Source organism: Copadichromis virginalis, linkage group LG5 (assembly GCF_057382275.1).
Source record: "Copadichromis virginalis isolate Kocher_CV1m ecotype Utaka linkage group LG5, C_Virginalis_male_GT1.1, whole genome shotgun sequence".
In the NCBI taxonomy this organism is placed as follows: Eukaryota; Metazoa; Chordata; class Actinopteri; order Cichliformes; family Cichlidae; genus Copadichromis; species Copadichromis virginalis.
The window spans coordinates 7,988,962-8,016,514 of record NC_140622.1 but is presented as its reverse complement, the minus strand read 5'-3'; the positions used below and the strand labels follow the sequence as shown (position 1 = coordinate 8,016,514).

At 42.3% G+C, this 27,553-nt stretch overlaps 1 protein-coding gene across 1 annotated transcript; it reads left to right on the top strand.

The window, feature by feature from the left end:
• Positions 1 to 398: 398 nt before the first annotated feature.
• wnt4 (wingless-type MMTV integration site family, member 4) lies at positions 399 to 26,649 on the top strand. The gene is made up of 6 exons (XM_085455707.1): positions 399 to 1,045; positions 20,213 to 20,294; positions 22,596 to 22,749; positions 23,087 to 23,218; positions 23,524 to 23,666; positions 24,692 to 26,649. Exons 1-6 carry the CDS (start codon positions 969 to 971, stop codon positions 25,160 to 25,162), a joined length of 1,059 nt encoding a protein of 352 aa, XP_085311833.1. The 5' UTR covers positions 399 to 968; the 3' UTR covers positions 25,163 to 26,649.
• The last annotated feature ends 904 nt before the right edge of the window (positions 26,650 to 27,553 follow it).

Sequence of the window (27,553 nt, the reverse complement as noted above, 5' to 3'; positions counted from 1 at the left end):
GTTTCAAATGCAGACATTTTGCAGCCAAGCTTTAAATAGACTGTTGACCGCAGAATATTTGGTTGAGTGTGTGACAGGGAGAGGGGCGCTGCCAAGAAGTGCGTGCGGTTTGAGGTGTGTGTGTGTGTGTGTGTGTGTGTGTGTGTGTGTGTGTGTGTGTGTGTGTGTGTGTGTGTGTGTGTGTGTGTTGGACAGGAGTGGAGGGTGGCTGGGGAGGGCATTAGTGAATGGCTGTGCTATTGCATCCTCCCAGGAGACCTCTAAAACACACACACACCATAGTACCTTAGCAGCGCATTAAACCCGCCTCCTTCATCCGCAAAAAAACTCCCATCTCTCTGCCGTACCTCTATAACCTCGCGCCGCCCCTCAGCTAAAGTCAGTGCACACGCTCTCTCTTCTGCCAGACGCTCAAGGAGACGGCAGTGTGTGAGGAGGACCCGCGTGTATGCGCGCGCGCGTGTGTGTGTACGTGTGTGTGCGCGCATGTCTCGGGCTAAGGTCGGAGATTCCCCAGCACGCTGACAGGAGAGCCCCGCTTGTCTGAGAGCGGCAGCCGGCAGCGGGTGATAAAGCTTCAAGTGAAGAAGAGCAGCGGGAGGAAGAAGAACCGGCGGAGAGCTGCTTCATCTTGGCTTTTAAACTTGACTGCTCCTCCACGCGCTCTCCCGGCGCAGAGAAGGAAAGCAAACAAGTTGATTCCGAAGAAGGGTCGATTCAGCCAAAGCTGCACTAGATCTTTTTTTTTAAGCATCCCTTTGGAGCCCCTCTCCCCGTCCCTTCTGAGCGCGCAGTGACAGAAGGAGGGACGGGAGAACCGGGCAGACGGACCGTGAAGCTGCGCGTCTTCCCCGGTGCAGGACCCATTGGATGCGGGATGATGGATTAACAGCCTAGGCTGTGCACGACCCCCTTGTCCACCTCGGGATTATTTCGGCTCTCACTGACCCCCCTCCTTCCCTCTCGAGATGACCGAGGAATATGTTTTTCGGTGCGTCCTGATGCTCTGCTGCGCGCTTCTCTCGGCCAACGCGAGTAACTGGCTGTAAGTTGGACGTTCACATTTCTAAACCAGAATCCACAAATTTCCGCTCTTGTACTTCACCTGTGCTCCTGTTTTCCTCCTCATCTACACATCATCTTCGTCTAACCCCCCACCCCGGCTCAGTGGGCGCACAGGTTAATGGTTAACCATCAGGCACACACTGTCTCTCTCTCACTTTCTCTCTTTCAGACTTAATAACTTACTAATATGGCTACCCCCCCCCCCCCCCCCCAAAAAAAAAGCCAAAGTTTGGTCAGCTGTTTGTTTTGGAGTGATTGGACGATAAATTGCATTTTGCGCAAAAAAGTTAAAGATTTTTGTCTACATAACGTAATTAACTGACTGGTTTAAAAAAAGTTAACATAAAGCCCAAGAGAAAAGTGGGCAAACTCAATGTGAGGCTCCTGTGTGCTGCTCTTATCAGCAGCAAAAAGTCAAATTAGGAGGGAGTTTTTGAATTATGTTTTTTCTCTTTTGCAAAACTGAACAATTCCTCCTACTCTGAGAAACCAGACCAGGCATGAAGTAGATAAATAAATGCATATATAGATACAAATAAAAGTCCCCTTTCTTTAACTTGTAGAGAAACAGCAGGTTTTTATTTGAACTAAAGTACTCCCTTTTAAACCTTTTTAAATGAGTGAAATAAAATAGCAACTTCAATTTTGCAAACAAACACTAATGGTATGGGTGCGTGACTAAAGATAAGAAGTTCAGTGAGGTCACTAAAAGCAAAACATCAGTATCATGCATTTGTTTTCAAAAGGTGTAACACACAGCCCGACGCTGTAGCCGAAGCGCACCGTGCCACCTCTTCTTCTGGGGGCCGGTCGGTTGGGTCGCGTGTGTGTGCCTGCTCTGAAGGCAGCCTGTGGGAGGTGGATAGGTGGGTTTCTGCATTCCTCTGCAGGCTCCGCTCCATTTTCTACTGCCATTCATTCCACTCACCTTAGCAAATTTACAAGCAGTGCTCATCATTCAGGGGGACTGTTTCATTTCCCCCCCTTCTTCCATAGAATCGAGGCTCTGTTGATATGAAGTCGAGCTGACAGAGAGCTATGTAGTAACTAATAACTACAGTATTCTCAAACTGTGGTTACTCACTTGACGATTTGTATTTTTATTTCCTCATAGTAGGGAGAGTTATAGTAGCCTTCTGTGTTTACGTCAGGCTGGTGCTGCAGACGGCCTGACTGATATTGCTGACAGATTCATCAGAGTAAGTTAAATTAAAGCCCTGCCAAACAGCACTGCCTACCTTGAACTCTGTCACTGAGTACAGGGTAATTGTGCTGTTTGGGGCTGAAGGCGTGGTGACAGCAGCACACAGCAGGCATGTACAGGCAGGCTGCCGAGCTGCCAGTCTGCTCTGCAGGATTAAACTGTTGAGGAAAATCTGTGTGTGAGTCCTCCACGCTTCAGCAAGGGTCAGAGGATGAGAAGCAGTTTCAGCATTGCTGTTAGTACAGTGGCTCTGAAACATGCAATAACTACACCTGTTGTGTAACAGAGCAGGTTACCACTGTACCTGATTGGACAGAAGACGGGAGTTGCATGCAATGTTATTTACTTATACTAGGATTTTGACATACAGTAGTCTTGATGTAGTCAGTTGACTTGTGTGGAACCATAAATTGTATACAGAAGATGGACATGGCATGAGTTTTGTGTGAAGCCAGCAGGGGGCGACTTCTGTAGTTGCAAAAAGCTGTCCTGTTGTATAGAACTCTGTGGTAAAACTATCTTCAGGTGTCTTGATCTGTGACCTCGTTAAACACTCTCCTGATGAGTTTATGATGTCAGCTGCACATTTCAAGACCAAATATTACACATTGTTCATGTTGTAAAATACAAGCAAAGTCAAAATAGGAGAATAAAACAGTATGGTCACTGGCTAATGATTCATCAATCAGATGTGGTTGTTTAACGCTGTAATGTGTTTGGTTTTGCAAAGCTGAGGGAAGAAGAGTCTGACTGATGCCCACTAGTGTTGTTCAATAATGGCAAAAAGTAATTACCATTATTTTGCCCAATATTGTGTTTACTGGTTTTTGTTCTGTTTGTTTTGGCCAAATCAGTGGATTTCTTCACATTTGTTAAAAAAGGGGGGATTTAAATGAGCTTCAATTATTAGTTAATAATTTAACTGAATGAATTAAATAAGTGTGAACTCAAGCAAACATTCCACAGCCTGGAGGGAAGTCTTTGGGCTTTAAAGGAGGGAGGAAAGGAAAGGGACATGCTGATAGAGTTATATTAGCAGCTCATGATTATTCCTTTGACCAAATCTAAATCCAGTCACTACTTTTAGTTTTTGTTTTTATTTAAACTTAATGCCCAAAGCAGTAGAGAAGCTTCAGATATCGAGATATATAGAAGTATGCTTCAAAAGCAGACAAACCATAACAGAAGTTGAATGAGCATATTTGACCTTTAGTTTCAAATTATATATATATTTCAATATAATCAACACGTATCATGCAATAATTCAAAAGTCTTAGTCTTAATAGATACTAGAAGGGATGCAGACTAAATCCAAGGATATGCACCTACCGTTTTAATGTGTCTTATAACTCGACTTACTGCACCGGGCAATAGAAATCTGGAAATAGAAACACTGAAAATCAGGGGTTTAAGGGGACAGTACAAGGATTTAGTGATACACTTCCAAACAGTTCCAAACTCTTAGAAAAATTGAATTGGCAAAATCTAGAATACCCCGAAATTAACTCTGTCCTGAGAATTAAGCTCTTCATGAGCTTGATCCTACGTTGCCCATAATGCAACTTGATAGTGTTGTTATCAGACCAGTCGACCCTTCCGGCCCAGTAAATACCCACACCTTTAAAACTACTTGGCCCCTGTTTGTAACAAAGGCACTTCAGTATAATGTATAATAATAATAACATAACAATGCTTTGTCCCCAAGCCAAAATAACCCTGATGTTATCACTATGACATAATTAGGATCGGGAATATGCTGAGTCATACTCCTAAACTGAAATCCTGGAACACACACACACACACGCACTCACACACACACACACACACACACACACACACACACACACACACACACGCACTCACACACACACACACACACACACACACACACACACACACACGCACTCACACACACACACACACGCACACACACACACGCACTCACACACACACACGCCTGTTTCGTTTCTGTTCCATAGCTAAGGATGACATCATGAAATCTAGCTAAAATTAGCCTTTGGTAAACTTCTGGGCATTTTCACTTTTATGAATTACGAGAACAAATCCATTCCTATAAAGTAATAATGTGCATGTTAGTTGATATTACAAAATAACTGAGTGAACTACAACTTCTGTTGAAGCAATAAAGGCTAATAGAGTCACACTGAATGCTGAGGCTGTGTTCCGGTATAGAGCTCTTAAAATCCTGACTGACGAGGAGGTTAAACTGCTCGTCACGCCTCTCAGCTGTTCTTAAATCACGCTGAACCGCAGCCTGAACCGGGCTGTTTGTTTACTTCACCTGCAGCTCTCCGTGTCACCTTTAGCCCATCCACCAGGATGTGATCAGCCAGATCTCTGTGGCTGCTGAGTCACATTTAGTGTCCTGTTTGACAAGCAGGGATCTGAATGCTGCTTTTCATTAATTTGTCTATCATCACCCTCCTCCTCCTCCTCGGCTTCCTCTTACCCTGCACCAACTGGTTCTGCTGCGCCTGCCCGCTGCTCCTGGCCTTGTGGGTGTGTGTGTATGTGTGTGTGTGTGTCTTTGTGATTTTTGAACTTGAGTATGTGAGCTGGCATGTCCCCCAACAGTGGCACACGCTCAGTAATTACCACACTGTGCAGGGGAATGGGAGCCACTTACATACGTGCACACGCATGCACACATGCACACACACACAAACACCTACACACACACACACACACACACACACACAGATGTATTCTCCATCTACACTTGGTATAAACACGTAATCTGGATGTGAATAACCGATCTGCATACAGGAAAAAGATGCATTAATGCAGGATGTTTGTGCACCTGAGCACCATAAAGTAAGGCAGACCACAGGCTGAGGAGGTCAAGCTCCAGCTGCCTCATACCATAAACCAAAGCTAGGCCCTCAAAGGCACAGGCACTATCATCGGCCTCAGCTCTGCCCTGGAATAAAACCAGAGCTCATGCAGAATCATGCCATGATGTATAGAGTGTTTGCTGACAAGTCGTTCACTTAACTCCACCTCATTTATTTACATAATTAAAACTGTGGCCATAATCGAGATGACAAAAGCGAGAAAAAGCGAATACCAATGAAAAGAATGTGATTAATCAGATAACGTATGCGCATACAGCTCACATTACAGGACCATTTTGGAATTAGTTTTTACCTGGGTAAAAACAAAGGTTTGTGATCGTCTCAATATTGCGCAACAGCGCTACAACTGTCAACCGCAAACGAACTGCAAAGAATCCGATATTGTTGTTTGACAGAGTGTAAACACAGAAATTAGCCACCTGTCTCCTCCCAGGACACTTTCCAGCTGACAGAGTCTCCGACCCATCTTCCAATTAGTAACCTCAAAACGTCCATCGCTTTTCCTCCATCAGTTTTACTGCTTTGGCTTTTAGTGAAATGTCCTAACCAGATGGAATTTTGTGCAGAAATCCACGGCCACCAGATGATCACACTTAGCTTTTCTTCTATTGATACCTTTGACTTGAGTGGGTGTTGCTGTATAGACGCCGTCCTGCTCATGATGACTTATAAAATCCCTGGTTAGCTTCTAACTTTTCCTCTAACAGGATCATCTGCAAAAATAATAAGGGAACACTCAATCATCAGAGTATAGACAGACAAAGCCAGTTAGACTTCAGGGAAGTCAGTAAGGAAGCATAAACCACTGTGGATCCATTTCAGCTGCAAATCCTCGAGGATGACACTTCTACACGTGATGTTGCAGAAAGGTATGCTGTGCCTCCCAACACAGTGTCAAGACTATGGAGGAGAAAGCAGGAGATGGGTCATTGGATGAAAAGAGGGTGGGTTAACCCAATAGCAGGGCTGGTATTTGTTTGTGCAGCAAACAGGAGCAGACTCAAACTGTCAGGAACAGACTCACTGAAGGCGGCATAAGAGTTCAGCATCCTCAGATGGGGCCGTTGCTCACAGCATAGCACTGCGCAGATCAATCGGCAAGACTCACTCAAGAACACCAGAACTGGCAGATCTGCCACTGGCACTCTGTTCTCGTCACAGATGAGACCATGCTCACACTGTCGGTGTAGTGGGCCCTGGACAACCCTGACCTCAAGTGGCCGGTATGTGTACGCAGTTCCTGGATGACGAAGATATTGACGCCACTGATTGGTCCTCAGGTTCCCCAAACCTGAATCTAACTTGCTGGTCCTAACACATCATCCCTGACATCAAGCTACAAGCACTGACAGGGACACCAGCAAAAAGCAAACAAGAGAAAGATCTATCAGACGAGGGAGCTGTCTTGTCTCTGCCTCTCCTTGCATCTGTCGTCACTATGATTTGCCCTAAAGCAGGTTAAGTGGATTGACATTGGTTTATTGTTCCAAAGTGGACAAATCAATATCCCTGGAGTTTAACTGACTGTGTGTTATTATTGTTATTGAGCAATATTGTTTGCAAATATTGTAAGGATAACGTGCTAAACTGACGCCAAGGACGATTTAAAATAATTAATAACTGCAGTGGCAACAAAAAGATTACTTGACATTTGTCTGCGACAGATTCAGCAGTGTCTTCTTATTGTCTTGAATGGAAGTTAAAAGCAGGGCAAAGTGTTGGTTTTAGCGTACTGCGCGTCCTGGACGAGCATGGTAAGGTGATAAAGAGATGGCAGCTGATCAGTAGTCAGAGAAAGCCCTGCGGTACACACTGGCGCCTCACACTGCTTTTCACACGCGCACTCTCTCTCTCTCACACGCTCGCACATGTGGTAAATCAGTGGCATGTTATTTCGAGCCCTCTTGTCACCAGAGTGTGTGCAATTATCGTGGCACACTTGGAGCCACGGGATAACCAGATTACAGCCGGTCCTGCTGGGGGCTGACGAGGAAACGCCGGCACCGCTAAAAGACAAGCAGCCCTGGCTGACCAACAGAGAGGTGCACGGGGCGTTTAGAAGACATAACACGCTTTTGGAGGTCTGGGGGGTCCTGTGGTGTGAACAGCTGACTGCATTTCTGCTTTTGTACTACAGCGTCTGTGATGCTCCTGTGAGGCAGGAATAGGAAATGCTCCAAAAAATATCTCAACCGTACGCAGATGCAGGACAGTCATAGGTGCAGACAAGTGTTCTTAAACAATGTGAAGTTAGTTGTTCCACTGTTGCTACAACTGGCAACACTGTAAATGGTGCCCATGTTAATAGAATGAGTATCTTCAGTATCTTATTGTAGCGTTACAATAGACGATACTAATGTTCATTTTATTGACAGTAAAAAAGCTCATAGCTAATGATTTCTCAAAGACAAGAAACTCAGAAAGATCAAAATTTACAAAACTGACTTAATGTTTTATTCAAGATGACCTGAAACAAATGCATGAGACCCTAAACTACTGCGGGGTCTTTACCTCACAATATAAAGCATGCAAGGGGACTAAAACTGAACTGAATATAACGTTTTTTAAGTCGGAGCAGGCAATCACTTGTTCATAGGATTCTCTGTATAAGTATAAAGTAGGTAATTCTATAGAGTAGTGTTAACTTGGTAGCAGAAAAGGTGAGAAGAACCATGCTAACCACATGCACGGGGACTTCTTTATATATCCAGTGTTATGTACAATACTTGGGTTATGTGCACATCACATGTGTTAACTGTGTAAACAGTAAGCAGGAGCGGTAAATGGTGCAAGTCCTAACCTGCCTGCTCCGCATGAAGGATGTCATTTTCACAAGCCAGCTTATCTCCTTATCTATCCAACCTGAATGTGAAAATTAAAAAAAAATAATCATAAAAATGTCTTTGACACTGTGGGAAAAGGCATTAATAATTGAACTCTTCGGACACAATCCTATTCTATCCTCTTTATTCCAGTTTGTTAGGTACACTGGTACAACTGGTTGTTACCTCAGATATCTAATCAAATCAACATGGTAGAAACTCAGTGCATTCAGGCGTGGCCAAGATGACCTGCTGATGTTGAAATGAGCATCTGAATGGGCAAGAAAGGTGATATAAGTGACTTTGAGCATGACATGGCTGTTAGTGCCAGGTGGGCTGCTCTGAGTATTTCAGAACCTGGAATTTTGCAATCTTACCATCTCCAGGACCACAAAAGAGAAAATAACTGGTGAGCAGCAGTTCTTCTGGTGAAGTTTCTTTGTTGATGCCAGAAGTCAAAGGAGAATGGTCCGGCTGCTTCAAGCTGATAGGAATGCAACACTAACTGAATAACCACTCGTTATAACCAGGCTATGCAAAACAGCACCTGGTAACACACAACGGCGAACGTCGATGCAGATGAGCTACAGCAACAGAAGACCACACAAGTTGCAATTCCTGTCAGCTAAGAACCAGAAACTGAGGGCAAAGTCAGACAACAGCAGACTGGAAAAACTGGAAAATGGACCAAACAACGTGACAGCATGGATCCATCCTGGAGGATCTCAGGTGGTGTAATGGTGTGGAGGATATTTTCTTGGCACACTTTGGACACCTCAGTACCAGATGAGCCTGCCTGAGTATTGTTGCTGACCATGTCCATCCCTTTATAACCACAGTGTACACTCTTTCTGGCAGCTGCTTCCAGCAGGACAATACACCCTGTCACAAAGGTCAAATCACATCCATGCTGTCATGACAACATGGACCAAAATCTCTGATGAGCAATCTGCTGAAAATGTACCCTGAAAAATTAAGACTGAAAGCAAAGGGGATCCAAACTAAGTGTCCAATGACTTCCTACCATAAGGCCGCCTTCCCACTCTGAATTGGATAAATGGAAGATGATTGTATATCTTGGGGTTATAATAGCTGCAGTCAGATTATTGATCGCTTTTCTTCTATGTACATTCTAGCCACATCTGGCTCTTTCTAGCCCATGTTAGCTTATGTCTTGGCTTATTAAAGAAGATGATTTTTTAAATGTACCATCCACCAATTTTTTTTCTGCCTCTATTTGTCAGCTTTTAAGGAAATTGACAGCAGCATACTTTGACTACTAGCTTTATCACCCGAATGAGAGAATTTTGACCGACAAATAGAGACTTGCTTGCTCACAAGCTGATATCATCATGCATGCCTATCATCTTTGTCCTACCAAACCCAGCTACACAAAACCATCCAGTTAGCTGGCTAATGTTACCTAAACACAGAAACGGCCACAGGTACATGTCGCAGGAATCAGACACGGCCAAGTCCTGCATTTAGAAATAATCAGCTGTTCACAGCTATTGTTTCCCGCACACACACGAACACACACACACACACACGCACACACACACACACACACACACACACACACACACACACACACACACACACACACACACACACACACAGTAATTGGCTCGTAGCCTTTTGAGGCTACCAGGCAGGAGGTTAATTTCATGGCTTTTACTGCTTCTTTCTCCAAACGTGTGTGAAAATGTGTTTTTGTGTGCAAGTGTGTGAGGGTTGTGGGGTTGGCAGAGCATGTTATTTTTAGGGGGAAATGAGCAGCTCTAGTGGAGCCAGCAGCATATAAATACACCAAGACAAACGCAGACACACACACACACACACAGCTGCAGAGCAAACTGTAGACTGTGCATTAATTGAACTCATCAGACTGTTTGACCTCTCACCTTTTAACATTTTAATCTTTTATCACTTAACCATCTCCCTGCCTCACAGCCACTTTTCCTTCTCTTGCCTTCACCGTCTGACCTTAAACGATTCCCTCTGAGCTTTTTTCCATCCTCCCCTCCTTATCTCTCATTCTTTCCGCTGAAGGTACTGTCTCTCTCCCCTACTTTTATTTTTTGTGCGGGTGTCACAAGGACCTTTTGAGTATTATGTCTCAAATGAATACAACACCCGACACATCCACCAAACAACGCCGACACCAGCTTCTTAAACCAGCTACTGCATGTCAGCGGTGTTGACATGCAGAGAGGGAGAGATCATGCATGCGATGAGGGCTCATAAGAAAACAACAAAAACACAAACACAAAAACTAATTTTGCGGGTCTTTTTTAGTGATGAGGTGCTTCTACTTTTAACTTTTTGCTTCTCTTTGTCTTAAGCCCATTTCCGAACGATGCTTTCCTTTATAAATGCAGAGATGATCCTGCTTAATTAGATTATATAATAAAAGAGGGGTGAAGAAAAAGCATTAACTGCATATATAATTGAGCAAATGTTGTGCTATCCCAAAACATTTTACATTCTGCCATTCCTAACACATATTTACATTTAAGGCTTTTTTTTTAAAGTTTATATATTTTCTTTTTAACTTGAGATAAACATGTCTTACCCATTACCCTGGGTTAACAGATATAATATTTTTTAAATATATAATAAGAACATATCTAATAAAGAAGTAAACCTGTGTGTAGGTGGAGTGAAGTGATCAGAATACTTACTGTGAAGCCATTCGCTGCACTCAGATGTCATTTTTCTTCTTTTCTTTGGGCTATACACGCTTGGCAATTTTGGCCATCCGCTGGTTTGAATCAAAAAGCAACAGGCTGGCTTCAAATGTGAAATAGAAATGTCATGCAGATGTACTCACTGAAGTTCTGCTTTTAAGCAGTTTCAAGCTGCAGTCATACAGTGCAGACACCTGCTGAACGGTGCTAAAAAAACTACTAAAATAATATAACTTCATTCACCAAAACTGAGGCACAGTTTGTACCACACAGCAAGCCATATGCAGCCTCAGAATCTGCACTGAAGCTTTAGGATCCCAATGTCAAGTGCCTATTGGAGGAACTGCTGTTTTTGGCACCAGTGTTGCCACTTGGAAACACTCAAATAACAAAATAAAATAAAAATTTTAAAAAAGTTATTTTTACTGATCGTGGTGTAAAAACGCCTGCTGCAAATCCAGTCAGCATGAATGTGGTTTCTGGAAGACTGGGTTATAAAACACTGCAAGCGCAACGTCATTGCGTCGATTTGACAAAGTGGATTATTCAGGTTCCTTCGCACGCTGGATATAAAGTATTTATATCGTTTATAATGCACATATTTGGAGACAGAAAATGTTTGGATATCTTGATTATCTCCATGTGGCATACACTGACACCTTCGTTAGGGATTCTTAAATGTTATCCGTCATGGGTCAATCATTTTTGCACTTCCATATAAGGTCAGCTGTAACCCTATTACAGATGGATATGTGGACAAGAAGCCTCTGCCACTGCCAGAGTGTTTTCCAAATACTAATTTGTACAGGCACATGTACAACACTGGCTGTTCACAGCAGCGTAAAGCCATCAGGAAGTTTAGAAGCTGGAGAGTTTAGTTCTGTGTTGATGCTCAGTGTAGGAAGGTGGCTTAAGCCAAACTGAGAGAATAGTGCCCTCTACAGGTCAGTATCTGCTTTACATGCTGTGTGAAACACTGCAGAGGGCACACTGAGGGTTAGCTGGGGCCACTTGTTTTTGAATGTATACTGCCCTCATGTTCTCCACCAGCAGTGCTCATTGTAAAAGTTTATTATTTCATTTGCTTTTACTGCGCTGCTGAAAAATGACCGTCAGTGCATGTTGACTGTAACTGGTAGCAGGCTTGTCTCAGCTCTTGTAAAACAAGCACACAGTCCCTCGGCAGAAAAGACTCTTTTCTTGCAGCGCTCCTCCTTGCACTTCCCATTTATTCTATATTTACTGGTCACTGTGTACCTCTGCTGTGTGTTCAGTACTGGAAAGTCAAACATGAGGATATTTTCATATAAATACACACTGGAGACGATGGCGGTGCAGAGAGTGTGCTGCAGTTTGGAAGCATTTGTGTCATTTTGTGTGAAGAGACTGACTGAAGCACAGATCACAGCTTCTACCCCAGCTCTCTCTTGTCTGCAGGTTCTCTTCCTTTTGGCCCTCTTTTTATTTTTGTGGTGAGAAGAGAGACTTTTGAAAGAAGAGAGGTCAAATCTAGCACCGAGCAGGGGTGTTTCTGTGCACTCTGTCCAGGTACTCTGGCTCCTTCCTGCAGTCCAAAGACTTACAGTCAGAAGGGTTAGGTTAACTGGTCATTCTACATTCCCCTCTCTCTCTTTCTAATCTATATATTTGATACAGGAAGAGAGCAAAGAAGAGAGAAAGTCTAAATAGCAGCTCTCCTCTGTACATTTGCACTTAGTTTACCTCAGCTGGTTCTCTTCAAGGTACTTGCTGATTCTGATCATTTGTCTGTACTGATATCTCATATAGCCACTACAGTCTGTACCAACAAGGTTCATACGTACCAACATATCCTGGTTTGCACTCGGGTACTTCCTGGTGGCATTGGTGTAGGGTGTGTGTGTGTTTGTTTGTGTGTGTGCCCTTGAAAGCATGATGGTAGTTTTGGTACAAAATATATCTATCTCACATCTGAGATGAAGTTTTGCTTTTCAGTTTGTGGGTGTTGCAAACAGTATTCTGCTAAAAAAGATGAACATTAACTGAACTTAGTCTCTACCCCTGAACCTACATGGGTTCAAAAATCACTCTGTCTGGTTTTAGTGCAACATCTTAAATCACAGACTTTTTACAGCTTCGAACCAGGAGCGTCGTGGGTGTTTGACCAGATATTATATTTGAGCTTAGAGTACTTTAATACACCTGACAAAATGTTATCATTTTATAAATGAGTTATATGAAAAAGCTTTATTAATGGCCACCAGTGTTGTTCAAGTTACTTGAAAAAAGTAAATAGTTACTTATTACTGATTACTTCTCCAAAAAAGTAATCCCATTGCTTTACTGATTACTTATTTTCAAAACTAATTAGTTACTTATTACTAAGTTACTTTTAAAAACATGATACACAACCTGAATACGAAATAAAGCAAAAGACCTTTCAGCCCAATTCTATTTTTTCTGCATAATGCATCATACAAAACTGAAACAAATGGAAAGCCTCTTTTTAAAACTTGTTTTATTAGTTTGAATTTTACGCACATTGCAAAATTTTAATTATATGCAACAGTCGTTGTCTTGAAGAAATGTGTTTAACATTTGAACCTCTTTTCTGCATATTCCAGCATATAAAATAAAATAATTCTTTATGTTTACATTCACTCTTTCAAATAAAATAAGGGCAAAATACAGCAGAAAATAAATAAAATCAAAGATTTAGCAGGACTAAGTCCTGTCTCTTAAATCTTGTCACCTGTTTAGCAGGAGTGGGGCGGGTGGAGGTTTGCCCGGTGCCACAGTGGTCATGTCAGTGGGAGGATCCGGGGGTTTCTCAGTGAATGTCACATTCCCGTGGCAGCGTGCTCGGTGCTCGCTCAGATTTCAAGTTAAATTTTTCGCTGTAAAAAAAGTTTTCTTCCCACGCAGAGTGAACAGCGCACGCTAATGTTTTTGTCACTTTTTACAGAGTCAAATTCAAAGTAATGTCATGTTATCCATTGTTGATCTGCACACGTCTGTTGCTGCCACGGGCGTCGCACGCTCGTACGTCATTGTCATGAGACACTCTCACAAACAGAATCACGGCGTGCTTAAGGAAAGTAACAGTAATCTAATTACTTTTTTGCAATAGTAATCCCTTACTTTACTCATTACTTGAAAAAAGTAATGGGATTACAGTAACGCGTTACTGCCCATCTCTGATGGTGACACAGGGCTCATATTGTTATAGAAATACAAACAGGAGTTTTTGAATGATATTCATTTCTTTTTTATGTAGCTGCAATAAACCTGCAGTTATGATGGCGCTCTGTTTATATTTATCTGTTATTTTCAGTTTCAGCCTCTCATGAGCGTGGGGTGGAGGGTGAAAGGTATGGAGCATTCCACCTGAAGCGCGGTGCGTTCGCAGGCCGCTGTGTGTTTGTGTTGCATTACACGTCGCAGCCTTCACAGCACCATTGGCTCCACTGGGCTTAGGCTTCTGAGATTTAGGCACGCAAGCACCAGAGACCCGAGAGACAGAGGGAGAAGAGGGGGAGAAACCGGGATGATGGTGTGTGTGTGTGTGTGTGTGTGTGTGTGTGTGTGTGTGTGTGTGTGTGTGTGTGTAGTGTTCTGTCCTTCTACGGGTTGACTCCTCTGTAGAGGTGTTTTGTTAACCTCATCTCTGGGAAGTGAAGTGTATACACTGCAAAATGAACAGATAAAGTGGGAGAGGACTCACGCACACACCCAAGGCCTTCAACTAGCTTTCCCACGCACACACACACATCTATGAAATTACCTGAATAACAAGTTATCCATTGTTTATTAAATGTTTCCAGGGTGAATGTCAGGCCAGAGCGATGCCATCCAGCTGCTTCTGTCTCTTTGTGTGGGTGCTGCTGTCAGTTGTTTTGCGATTTTGGGCCTTTTTTTGTTTTGGGGGATTATTTCGTGCTGACTGACGGTCTCCCAGCTGGATGCCTTGACCCAAACGTAGCACCATGCCCAAGGCTATGCTAGAAAACAAAGACAGATCAAAAGCCCCACATGTCTTTGATGAGAGCCGTGCAACTGCAATCGAGCAAATCAGAGAGAAGAGTTGAAGTGGACTCGATCCAGTTCAGATGGAGGGAGGGAGATGAGGGGCAGGACCTGTTGAAAATGATCAGAGGATGTACCTCACAGAGAGCTAGAGGGTCGACCGTGAGGCCCAGGGCTCCCTTGAAACCGTGCGGATTTACCTGAGCAAAACATTTCCAGGCTAAATTTAAAGAATTTGCACAAAGAACCACCTTTAGCAGCAATAACTTGAAGTCATCATTTCATCATCATCAGTCTCTGATAATTGTGGAGGGATTTTGGCTCACTCTTCTTTAGAGGGGTGCTTCCGTTCATTGAGGTTTGCTGACATTCATTCACGCACAGCTCTCATAAGATCCCACCACAGCATCTCAGTCAGGCTGATGTCCACACTTTGACTGGGTTTTTCATTCTGTTGCAGATTTTCTGGTCTGTTTGGGTTTTTCTGTAATTTCTATGAACGTTGCGCAGTCTGACCTTGGGGCGACATCCACTCCTGAGAGGACTGTGGTTTGTGTGTTAACACACATCTCAATGTTCAAGACCAGGAAACTGCAAAAAGCACCTGGCTGCTACTTACCCTCTTACTTCCTACAGAAGCAGTAAGGGTGTACTTACTTTGCTAGTTTCCTAGCTGGACTAGGAAGGGTGACCTTATCTTTACAGGTTTCAGGCAAATCCAAAGTTATTGTTCTCACACGCGGGCGCCGTGGTTCGCACTGTTGTCTCTGAAGAGTTAAAGGAAAACTGTCATGTTTGCACCGTTCACTTTTTAACCAAATCTCAACATTATTCAAACAACTGGCAAAGTCGTGTTTCATGTCTTTTCAGCCACTTTTGCTCAATGGGGACTTCTGTTCTTTCCCAGTTTCTGCAACAGCATTAACCTTTCAAAGAGGAATCAGAAGTTACATTTATAATCAATAAAATACACACTTGCACATTTTAGTACAGCCAATCAGGAGTGTGACTTGTTGCATGGTGAGTTAATAGTATGACACCAGAGCTTGTGGTTGGAGTGGCTTGTATTACTTACCGCATGAATCCCTCTGAACACACGATTACCAAAGCAGCTCCACATTGTCAGCATTGCTCAAGATCCCAACACTGTTCAGCTTTATTGACGTCAGATCTAAGACCCAGGTGGACCACGCATGGCTCAGATTAGTGATACAATTTGCTGACTTTGTGTCTTTGTCTTCAGCGCTATCGTTTAAACGTACGCTACATTGTACATTTCTTTGAATGTATTGGATTTAATTGTACTCTGTCTTGTAAAATACCTCGTACTCTTTTTTTTCTGATTAAAAACATTACTCTGGTAGCTGTAGTTTGTAGATATTTTCCTTTTACAAACCCAAACCTCTGAGTGACATAAAATATGATTTGGCACTGCGTGTGCACACAGGTGTTTTGACTTACGCGCCTTGATTAGAAAGGTTGGAGGTCATTCAGATTGGAGTTGTGCAAATCCACATATGCTGGGAATTTACTTTGAGCCAATATGTTCTAATAATGATGATAAATATGTATCTTGTCCAGACAGTAAGCCATTTATATTCTTCCAGTACTTGTTGCTTGTTACACTTTTCATTTGTATTGCTTGTTGACATTTCTACACTGTGTACAATTCACAAAACATCCGAGTCCTCTTTCCACCAAATTACATGTTAGCACATCACAGATAAACATTTCAGTGAAATGCATACATGATGTCTCCTCTGATTACCTGTTTGTTGATTACTGTTCATGATCCTTCACACTCTCATGTTGTTTAATGATGATGTCACTAAATAATGAGGTCTGCAAATGTCAGGTTTTAGTGTCCTTTGTTAAAGGTTCAAGTTCAGGGTTTTACATGGATTCAGTTTGGCTTCAAAAAGACAAATATTTTATAAAATGACGGTTTATTGTTAAATGATTAACTCAACATTCATTTTGAAGTCTTTAGGTCTTTTGAAGCATCTTCCTTTATCATCTAGTCTACTCTAAATTAAATCACAATGCAACAAACAAACCTGTAAAGAGTACTTGAAAGTAGCCACAGAAGCCCTGAACACATTTGAAAATAAATGAGGTGATAAATTGTGAAGGAATGGGGGTCATTTTCATAAAGACTTTCATGCATGACTTGTGTTTGCAATAAGAGAAATCCCCCACTTGCTAGTCATTAGGAAGAATGCAAGTTTACAGCACCTCCGCATTGCCCACACTTTTTCTGACTCAACAAATGAATAGCCACACTTTCTCTTTCCAGCTCAGACCTTCTGTGGCTCCGTAGTTGCTTAATGCTGCATGTTGTCCAAGCCAACATGCAAGTCACTATTTATCAGAGCATGTTACTTCTGCAATACACTAAAATGTGATACATTTCATAGAGTTAATTGTAACCATTTCAAATTTTTACATATTCCATCGTTAACACAGAAGTGCTGATCAGTGCTAATTTCAGCCACAATGCTTGTTGTCCACGACATGAGAGAATAGTGCAGACTTTCTGTTGAAGGTCAGCATAGAGGTGCTTTAACTTTCTGAGCGCATGATGTCAATCGTTTGGGAGGATGTGAGCAGATGCGGCTAAGAGGTGGCAGAGTGGCAGAGAGTAGGGTTATCACAGTGATGAGTGTTTAATCCAGACGCTGTCTGGATGGGAAGAGAAAAAGTCCATGGAACAGACAGAGAGAAAGAGAGAGGAAGACATTATCTCAGCTGTTGAGAGGTGGCGATGAAGAGGGTGAAGGGGGAGGAGGAGCTGTTTGACCTCAAGAAGGACGGCATCGTAATACTGCCCCATTAACACGTGTTACATCCACCAGGTCATTGTGTCCCATCTAGAGTCAGGGCTAGTGTTTTGGTAACGTTAGCATCCACCCTTTTTATAGAACGCTCGTCACTACACCCAAACAGGGAAGCTGTAATGCCAAAAGGAATGCATGCGATTTCAGCTTTTTTACTTATTTAGCATATGACTTAAAGAAAACTAATCTTAGTAAGGTCTCCAGTGATCTGGTGGATGTTAAGAGGTTAAAAGAGTTGAGCAGTGGCTACGAGCCAACTTTATTAAACGACCTATAGCCTTAGCCAGTGTAAAGAACTTCAGCTGGCTTTGTGTTATATTAAAGTTTGGTCTGTAATCTTACAGAAGAATTCTTTGCAGTCTGGTTGTGCGCCATGGCTTGATTGAGATGGGCAAGCAGGGCTTTACAGAGGTATGTGTGGTCTGGGAACTCATAACCCAAGACTCATAAAAGAAGCTGGGGGAACCTGAAGGAAATACACGTCTACTTGTACAGAATAATAGTCTAAAAGTTAATTCTGTTGGAATTTGCCTTTATTAAGGGACATTTTGGTATTCAAACTCTGACCAGTGCCCATTTACTGAATTCTTTCTTACATAGTAAAATCAGCCATGTCTCCTAAAAAGACATGGCTATACGACTATATAACTATATGCAGTGCTCTTTTTTCCCTCTCGTTTTCTCCCTTCAGAAATACCTTACAGTGAGACCAACAGGTGGTTAAAGAATTAGTCACAGCCCATTATTTCAACTTTTTGGCTTCTAAGCTTTCTTTTTTTAATCTCAGATTTAGACTCCTTTTTACTAACTTTTGGAAATGACCAAAAGTTACAATAGATGCTTTCAAACATTAACTATATTAAACCTTGAAAACCTCAGTTTTCAAGGTCATTTTTTGCCCCAAAAGTGGCAAGAAAATAAATTACATTTAACAAATGTGCATGTGTTTCTTTCAAAATGTGATTGAGAATCCAGCACAGGTCTGTGGAAAGATGCCTGATAAAACAGGGTGTTCACTTCAAAATCTAGATATGATACCACATTTGAAAGTGTATGCCAGCTTTTGAGCATTTTGAGTTAATACATATACTACTATATTTACTGATGCTGTGAAGCCACACAGAACACATCACAATCCAGTGTTTCCTGAGAACTGAGAGATCAATACTCAGCTCTTCTTTGGATTTCGCCTGCTAAAGAACACGGTTTGGCATCCCTCCATGTCTTAGCAAAGCCTTTTGATGCATTAATATCAGTTTTTTTGAGGACCAGTTTTTAGACCTGTGTGTCTGAAGCTATAGCAGTGAGTGACAGCAACCTCCAGAAACCACTCACAACCAGTTGGAGAATACTCACTTTTCCCTACTGAAGGTGGTTGCCAACTGGTCTGTAGCCTTGTGTGATTGCTGATTAACACCTCCTGAATCTCCCTCTGCAGATATTTACTCACAGATATGAGGCTGGAAATCAATTTCCAGCAAGATGCAAAAATGAGCATAAAAAGCAAACAAAAAGTACATATGGAATACAACTTTTATTTTTAATATTTTTATACACCAGTTTATTCACTGACACTACACTGTATGAAAATGATATTCATAAGTGTCTTGAAATTAGAGATAAAATATGAACTCAGGAAAAAGTGTTAGTATCATTATCATTGTTTATAAAACATTATTCTTCATTTATTATTTTCTTTTTATTATTTTCTTCTGTCTTTGTTTCGGCAAAATCTTGTTGTAAAATTGCCATTTTGCTGTATTTCACAAAAGCAGGTGTAATAGTTAAACTTCAGCCTTCACATTTTCCCTAAATAATTTACCAAAATAAAATTAATCATTATTAGATACCAATTTCTAACCTGTGCTTGTTTTTTTTTTCATTTTTGGGAAAATGAAAACAGCTAAGGATCACATCTGTTTGTTTTAGAAAAACAAAACATTTTAGACTCAACATGTACATGCACATGACGTCTTGGGACACTGAGGGGTGCAGACAGTACACAGCTTGGGTAGTTATGAGAAAGCCTATTTCTGTAAGGTGAAGCTATGACTTGAGATATGAGGCTGAGGTGGAAGTGGTAGGGTCAGGGCATCCAGACTGATGCCATTTTCTCATATATCTTAGACTGTGTGTGTGTGTGTGTGTGTGTGTGTGTGTGTGTGTGTGTGTGTGTGTGTGTGTGTGTGTGTGTGTGTGTGTGTGCAGTATATCTCCCTGACCTGTCTGGCCTGGAGGTGGTGTGTTTGTGTGATAAGCCACTTTCCCTCCTCTCAATGTCCTCACACTTGGATGTTCATCCAAAACATTCCCACAAAGGCACGGGAGCTTTTTGCAGCTCTGCTTCCCAACTGTAAGAATGATTAATGATGAGCATGGCTCAAGAAAGTCTGCAAGTTAGTTCAGGCTGGATACTCGAGTTGTTGCTTGCATCATACGGCTGACTCTCCTTACTCTTCTTACTTCACCAGCATCCTCCTGTAGGCTCCAAGTAAATGTTTGTTCAAGACTCACAAATTTCTTTGTGTATCATATTTGCACTGAATGATGATCTAGGAGGGGGAGGGAGCCAGTTTAGCAAGCAACCCATATAGCATAAAGTTTAATGCAGAGCCCTGTTCAAATCCACCTTGTGGCCATTTACTGTGTATTTGTAAAATGAAATATTGCTTTTTTGAGCTCACTAAAGAAGCCTTGTTGTTTTTTCCACTAGGTACCTCGCCAAGCTGTCATCAGTGGGGAGCATCAGGGACGAGGAGACGTGTGAGAGGTTACGAGGCCTGATCCAGAGACAGGTACTCCACTCAACTGTAGTAATAAGTTACTAAGTCAGTTATGAAGTTACAAATGCACTTGTTTTTCACTATAAAGAGTTATATTCAGTCAAGGTGAGCTGTCCATCAGTGTCCATCAGTCCACACCCAAAACTCCAATATCAGTATGGATATACATAAAGAGCAATACTATCCATACAGGGCAAACATATTTATTGCACCAGCCTACAAGCATGGCTTCCTAAGGCTGTAAAGTTGGCCATTTTAACATGGAGGTCTCTGGGGGATTGAATCATTTTTGGACCCAGCCTGAAATGTTCATGGAAGGACCTGCAAAGGAATTTCAACTTTCATCACTGAGAATTTATAAACTACTGCTATCAATCATTTTTAAGGTTTGATAGTGTAGACTAGTAAAACCAAGCTGTTAATTCTTGAAAAGTTCTACATTCAAAGAATTTGAGCGTAAAAAAAAAAGTGTACATAAAGCGGTTTTAAGGATTGTTAGCTCGTTGGTTTTCTGATGTCAGTTGTTAGCAGAAACAAAACCAGCCTGCTTCCTCTTGAGAGGACAACACTTCATAGATGAGTCCTTGGAAGATTCAGAAACTGGGGCCTGACTTGTACATCAACCCCAACAAGCTAAGGCTACTATGTTACTCGATATGGTAGCATCTACAGAATACATCAAAGGCTTCTAGGCTACATTATGACATTGTTTGCAACATTTATGGCATTTGGTTTACTGCTTTGTCAGGTATTTTAAACAGATATGTGGTGATATTATTTGTTCCAGCCACTTCTAGCTGTTGTTTTGTCCTCCTCTGTTCCATATCCAGCTAAGCTTTGCTGATTTCTATGCATTGCCTGCCATGAAAAAAAAAGGTTTCTCGTGGTAAGCCATCTTGATCGTTTACATTCGGTATTGTCAGTCTTGGACACTCCAAGCTTGGAAATTGTAATCCTCAACTTGGAAAATTCCAACCTGAGTTGAACGCACAGCCGTGCACACTGAGCGGTTACCTGTGGTCTGTCCTGCCTCACTAACAACATATAGGCTCCATTTACTAAATTAAATCCAAGAGGTCATCCAAAACAAAACTGAATACATTTACAAAACTACATATAGAAGTTTACATATGTTCAAGAAAACCATATGGGTAACAATATGGACAAAATTTTGCCATGATCGTTGGAACTCATAGGCTCATGGAAATTAGAGGTAGTAAAGTTAGCATGTTGATATGTCTCACTAACTACTGGTTGCATTGCCATTGATTTTTACACTGACATTCCTGACTCCTATTGACTCAGGTGATCCCCAGACATTTCCTGTAGTGCCACCAGTAATCCCAAACGTTTCATTATCCAGCGAAATATCTCCACATCTACTGGATATATTGGGACATAATTTTCTACAGACATTCCCGGGTCCCAGACACGACTTTGCTGATCCCCTGACTTTTCCTCTGGCGCCACCCCAAAGTTGGCATTTGTGGTTGGGGTGAAATTTTCTTGACAAGTTTCGGACTGATTACAATGACATTTTCCCTCCAGGAAAATTTACAATGGAATTTAATTCTGATGATCCTCTTACTTGTCATGAGGCCCCTCCATCAGGTCAAATTTAATTTGTCTTGTATTTTGGTTTCTGACAGAATACAAGTATTACATAACTACCAGCATACCAACAAACCAAATTATTAGAGCACATGCAGCATAGGTGTTATAATGTATTATGCTAATACTGAAAGTTTGAGCATATAAGCATCATGAAGTGCCGAAACAGGTAGTAACAATACACCGTAATTAAAAGATGAACGTAACCGTTTTTTGAGGATCTGTTCTGAAGCACTCATATTTTTGCCCATGTTGGTTTTGGACTCAGAAATGACTATATAAACAGATGAGAGGGTGGGGAGCTAATTCATTAGCTAGAGGAGCAAGTCTGGGTTGAATACTACATCCATGAAGTGCACAAATGGACCTGCTTATCAGTGTAAGTGACAAACTAATTAAATGCTGATGGGGAAGCTTCTTGGATAGGTGGAAAAACACAGCAAACTGTATTATTTTCCAGATAATTCCATTACGAATGCTCTAAAAGACCCAAGAGCATCAACAAAATTGACAAGTTCAACCCAGTGACTCATTTTAGCTAACGTGAGTCCTAAAAGACAAATATCCCCTCCGGCTGCCTTTGTTGTCACACCTCTCAAAGTATCCATGCCACTAATTTTAGGCTTAGATCAGAACAGTAAAAACTTTCTAGCTGCATGCTCTTCGTTTGTGGGTGACGCAGCTCCTGTGTGTCCACTACAGGTTCAGATCTGTAAGCGGAGCGTGGAGGTGATGGATGCGGTGCGTCGTGGAGCCCAGCTGGCTATAGATGAGTGTCAGTTTCAGTTTCGCAACCGTCGATGGAACTGCTCCACACTGGAGTCGATGCCTGTGTTTGGGAAAGTGGTCACGCAAGGTAAGATCATCCACTGCAGCGATTCCAGAAGACACTTTAATGGCAGACAACACTAAAGCTGGTCTATAATGCTAAAACAGGTTTATCTGTTCTGCATTTACAAAAGTGCAACATAAATAACTCATCATGTTTTATATACTGTGAAATGTTTGAGCTTGTTTCCATTTCTATTGGCTCCAGCGTATTAATGTCTGGGCCCAATTCTTTAGATTTTAACACACTTTTGTGTGTATACACACACACATACACTTTATCTGATCATTCAGAAGTACAAGCTCTTTTCATTTGCATAATGACACAATGTGACTGTGTGCTTGTGTTTATGCTTGTGTGTTAGGCACCCGTGAAGCAGCCTTTGTGTATGCCATCTCAGCAGCCAGTGTGGCGTTTGCGGTCACGAGGGCCTGCAGCAGCGGGGAGCTGGAAAAATGTGGTTGTGACCACAATGTACATGGAGTCAGTCCAGAGGGTAGGTCTCTCTCACTCTTTCACACAAACACACACTCAGAAAAGGAAACACAAGGGCCAACTGATCCTGTACAGTTTAATGCAGAAATAAGACTATATAATATGAAAATTGTTTTCCAAGCAGACATAACTGTGAGACTGTTAATGATGACATTTTAAAACCACCCCACACACATTTCCACATTAAATTATAAGTTTATGAAGAATAAAACCTGACTGAAAAATAGCTTGTGGTATAGTATCAGTGCAACATTTAAAAGCCTTACAATGACCGTTTCTTGTCTCTGTATTAATATCCTTTATTAGGGTTCCAGTGGTCAGGCTGCAGCGATAACATTGCATATGGAGTGGCCTTCTCTCAGTCCTTTGTCGATGTGAGGGAGAGGAGTAAAGGCCAGTCCTCCAGTCGGGCTCTCATGAACCTGCACAACAACGAGGCCGGCAGAAAGGTAATCCACTGCTGTTGATAAAGAGCCGTGGCTTATGTTCAAATTATTTGAAACAATCAAGTCATTCAAGATAACAAAAAAAAAAAAGCTTGAAGAAAAGCTTGAAACCTTGAATTTATTTACAGAAGATCCAAGGTCAACTCTCAAGTAGATGAGAAGCCTCAAGTTATAAGACACATTCCCAAGTCAAGTCTCCAGCCATTCAAAGGATCAAGATATTTTAAAAAGTAGTTTTTACCTTTTGTAGGGGTTTGATGTCCATTACAGTCAAATCTTAAGTCATTTGAGACAAGTCCATCTAGGTCAGGTTTTAACTTCTTGAGAATAAGTTTAAATTGAGTGTTTTTTTAGTTGAAAGGTTTTTAGTCCTTCAGTTAAAAAAAAAAAACTAGTCAGGATTATATACGTTAAAAACAGGCTTAAGCCAAGTTGTGATCAAGTTATTTAAGACAAGTCCAAGTGTCACACCATATGTGACAAGTCAATGTCAATTCTCAAGTCAGCCTAGAAAGTCAAACCCAGAGTTCTCAAATCATGTCACAAGTTCTTTAAGTTTAATGTTGTTGATGTTAGTAGTCTAGTCCAGCCATTCGAGAAAAGTCCAAGTGAGCATAACCAAATAGAAAGTTAAGCCCCAAATTATAAGAGATAAACCCTCGAATCAAGTCTCTAGTAATTCGATTTGCCCTTTTGTAGGGTGGCACTGCATTAATTTTCAGTCAAGTTTCTTTGAAAAAGAAACATCAAGTCTGGTCTTCAGTCATTTAACATAAGTCCAAATTAAATATGAAGTTACTGAAAAGAGATCTAAAAAAATGTGAGAAAACTAAAAGACAACACAAATTATTTGAGACAAATGCAAAGTCAGGTATCAAGTCATTTAATAGAAATACGAGTCAAAGCTCCATTTTTGTTTTAGGTGTTACTGAGAGCAAATTCAGCATTATAGAAACAGATGTTGGGATCCAGATCTGCTGCTTTTAAAGCTGTTTCAGCAAACCAAATGTTCTTTGGAATCCTTGCAGGCCATCCTGTCTCACATGCGTGTGGAGTGCAAATGCCACGGCGTCTCAGGCTCCTGTGAGGTGAAGACCTGCTGGAAAGCCATGCCACCATTTCGCAAGGTGGGCAACATCATCAAGGAGAAGTTTGACGGCGCTACCGAGGTAGAGCAGCGGAAGGTGGGCACAACCAAAGTCCTTGTTCCTCGCAATTCCCAGTTCAAACCTCACACGGATGAAGACCTGGTCTACCTGGAACCAAGTCCAGATTTCTGCGATTACGATCCACGCACGCCAGGGATGCTGGGCACGGTGGGTCGCCATTGTAACCGAACATCCAAGGCCATCGACGGCTGTGAGCTGATGTGCTGCGGCCGTGGCTTCCAGACACAGGAGGTGGAGGTGGTGGACAGGTGCAGCTGTAAGTTCCACTGGTGCTGTTACGTCAAATGCAAACAGTGCCGTAAAATGGTGGAGATTCACACGTGCCGGTGATGGAGGCGGAGGCACAGAGGGAACTGCTGATAGACAAAAAATGCCCCGTACTCCTGATCGGCTAAAGAAAAGAGGGAGTAGGGAGGACTTGTTTAGTTCCTTCATCTCCTTTAACCATCCCAGCCTCCTACTGCTATTCAACAGACACAGACTGATTGCCCGAGAGGTCAAAGGTCATCCGATCCTTTATTTTTTTTAGCCACCTTAGTGGACATCAGTAGATTAGGCATGGGATTTCCTATAAAGCTACAGTCTGTTTGTTTCTTCTCAAGTAGAGAGCATCTTTCAGTTCCTGATTCGCTCCCTCACAGTCATATTTAGTTTGTCATTGATCCTTATTTTTGTAATGTTTAACTTATTTGTTGAGAGTTTTGCTGAGGGGGTTGACAGGGGCAGTTATAGAAGGACTACAGACAAACCGACGAGTGGAGATTATCATGGACAAACTAGACAAACGGCTAGGCAGTTTGGGGGTTTGGGGGTTGTGTTAAGGAGGAGGGTTGTTGGCCGTCAGCCCTTGTTGCTGCTGCTGCTTCAGGGACTCACTTGGAGACAAAAATGGAGACTGCGAGTCTGTCACAGGACAGGCTAAAACAACAAAGAGGAACACTTTGTGATTTGCTTTCTGAGTATACATGGCTGCGCTGAGGCTCACTTGCCTCTCAGTCGCTTATTTTGCCCTCCGCAACACCCTGATGCTGCTCTACTCACTCATCCACTGTCTTCCTAACGACAAGAGGACGATGACGGACGGACGAAAGCCACTGTCAGCTGTGTCCTGTTTTTTCAGTAGGCAGGTGATGGGCGTCGGTCAAACAAAACACTCACACCTGCATTCACCCACAGCTGCTAGCCACAAACACACACCAGACAGCTTCCATGAAAAACACTTTCTACGTCAGCTTCGGCGCATGTCCTTGGCATCACCCTGTGTGCTCGTTTGAGAATCGATGCGGGTTCTGACCTTGTGCTGCACGCTGTCATCTGCCAAATGCTAGTCAGCTTAATGCAAACAACACACAGTCAAGTTAACACACAGCGACATGCCTGCATCTCCAAACAGACATAATGTAAATACACATTCAGACATACAAAGAAAGGGGTCTGCCAGAGGGTTGCCGAGCATGTTCATCACACATGATGACTGAAGCACTTTCTCTCCAAGCGCACATAGAGCCCTCGCCCTACAGCAACAAACACAAAATCACACGACCAAGTGTTCCCTGTTCCTTTCCTAACACGCACACACACACTACACACACAGTTTCTCATGCCACTTTCAGGACTCTACTGTCATCTTGTACCACCATCATAAAGCCAAGCTTTCCTATAATAACTTGCTATCATCATAGAGACATACTGTAGATCTGTAAAGACTTATACACTGAAGACTATACTGCCTATGAATGTATGTTAATAATGAATATATGCTGTGTCAAAAAAAAGGCTTTTGTCGCTTTTTGTTATAAAACGTGTGTGTGTGTGTGTGTGTGTGTGTGTGTGTGTGTGTGTGTGTGTGTGTGTGTGTGTGTAAGAGAGAGAGAGGCAGATATAATAGTCAAGAAGATGGAAAGTAAAAGAGTGCAGAGTCTCCACCACCAACTCCAAACACACGCACACACACACACAGAGCTCTGCTGACAGACATACACATATTTCAATAAAATCACCCATTTCCCGTGTCTTTCAGCTGCATTATTATGTGGCCACAGTTTGCACTGTGCAGTATTTTGTGTGTGTGCGTGCGTGTGTGTGTATGAGTGTGTGAGCAGTACACCCCGAGATGTTTTCCTGCACCCCTGACACCTATAAACACAGTTTATGCACCATATATCAGCGCTTATGCTACACCAACCAAGGATGTATTTCCTGCAGCGTGGGGAAGGCAGTTTTGGGAAGAACCGGAGCGACTGCTCAGATTTCAAAGCCCGTCTGATTGGGTTTGGGCTGAAGAAGGAGCACAAACAGGAACACCAGGCTAGAACAGGGATTATAGTGAAATGCAGACCACATGGCATATGCTTTTTTTTCCTCCTTCTATCTCTATCAGTATCATTCTACCCCCCCTGCACCCTTCCAGCTCTGGCTTGCTTGCTCGTTCGTCTCCAATATCGTTGACTTAACACTGGACCCAGTCAGCGCTCCACTCTGCGGAAAACGTAACCACTCTCAGATCTGTCCTTCATTAAGCCACTGTGATGGCCCACATGAGGTGGGTGGTGGTGGCCACACTGATTGCGAAAGTCTGCAACCAAATTTGTGTGTGTGTGTGTGTGTGTGTGTGTGTGTGTGTGTGTGTGTGTGTGTGTGTGTGTGTGCACGCACGCCAGCCAGAGAAGGCTAATGCTTCTTGTGGTCTTCTGTGGTTGTGGCAGAGACAAGAGGCTGACA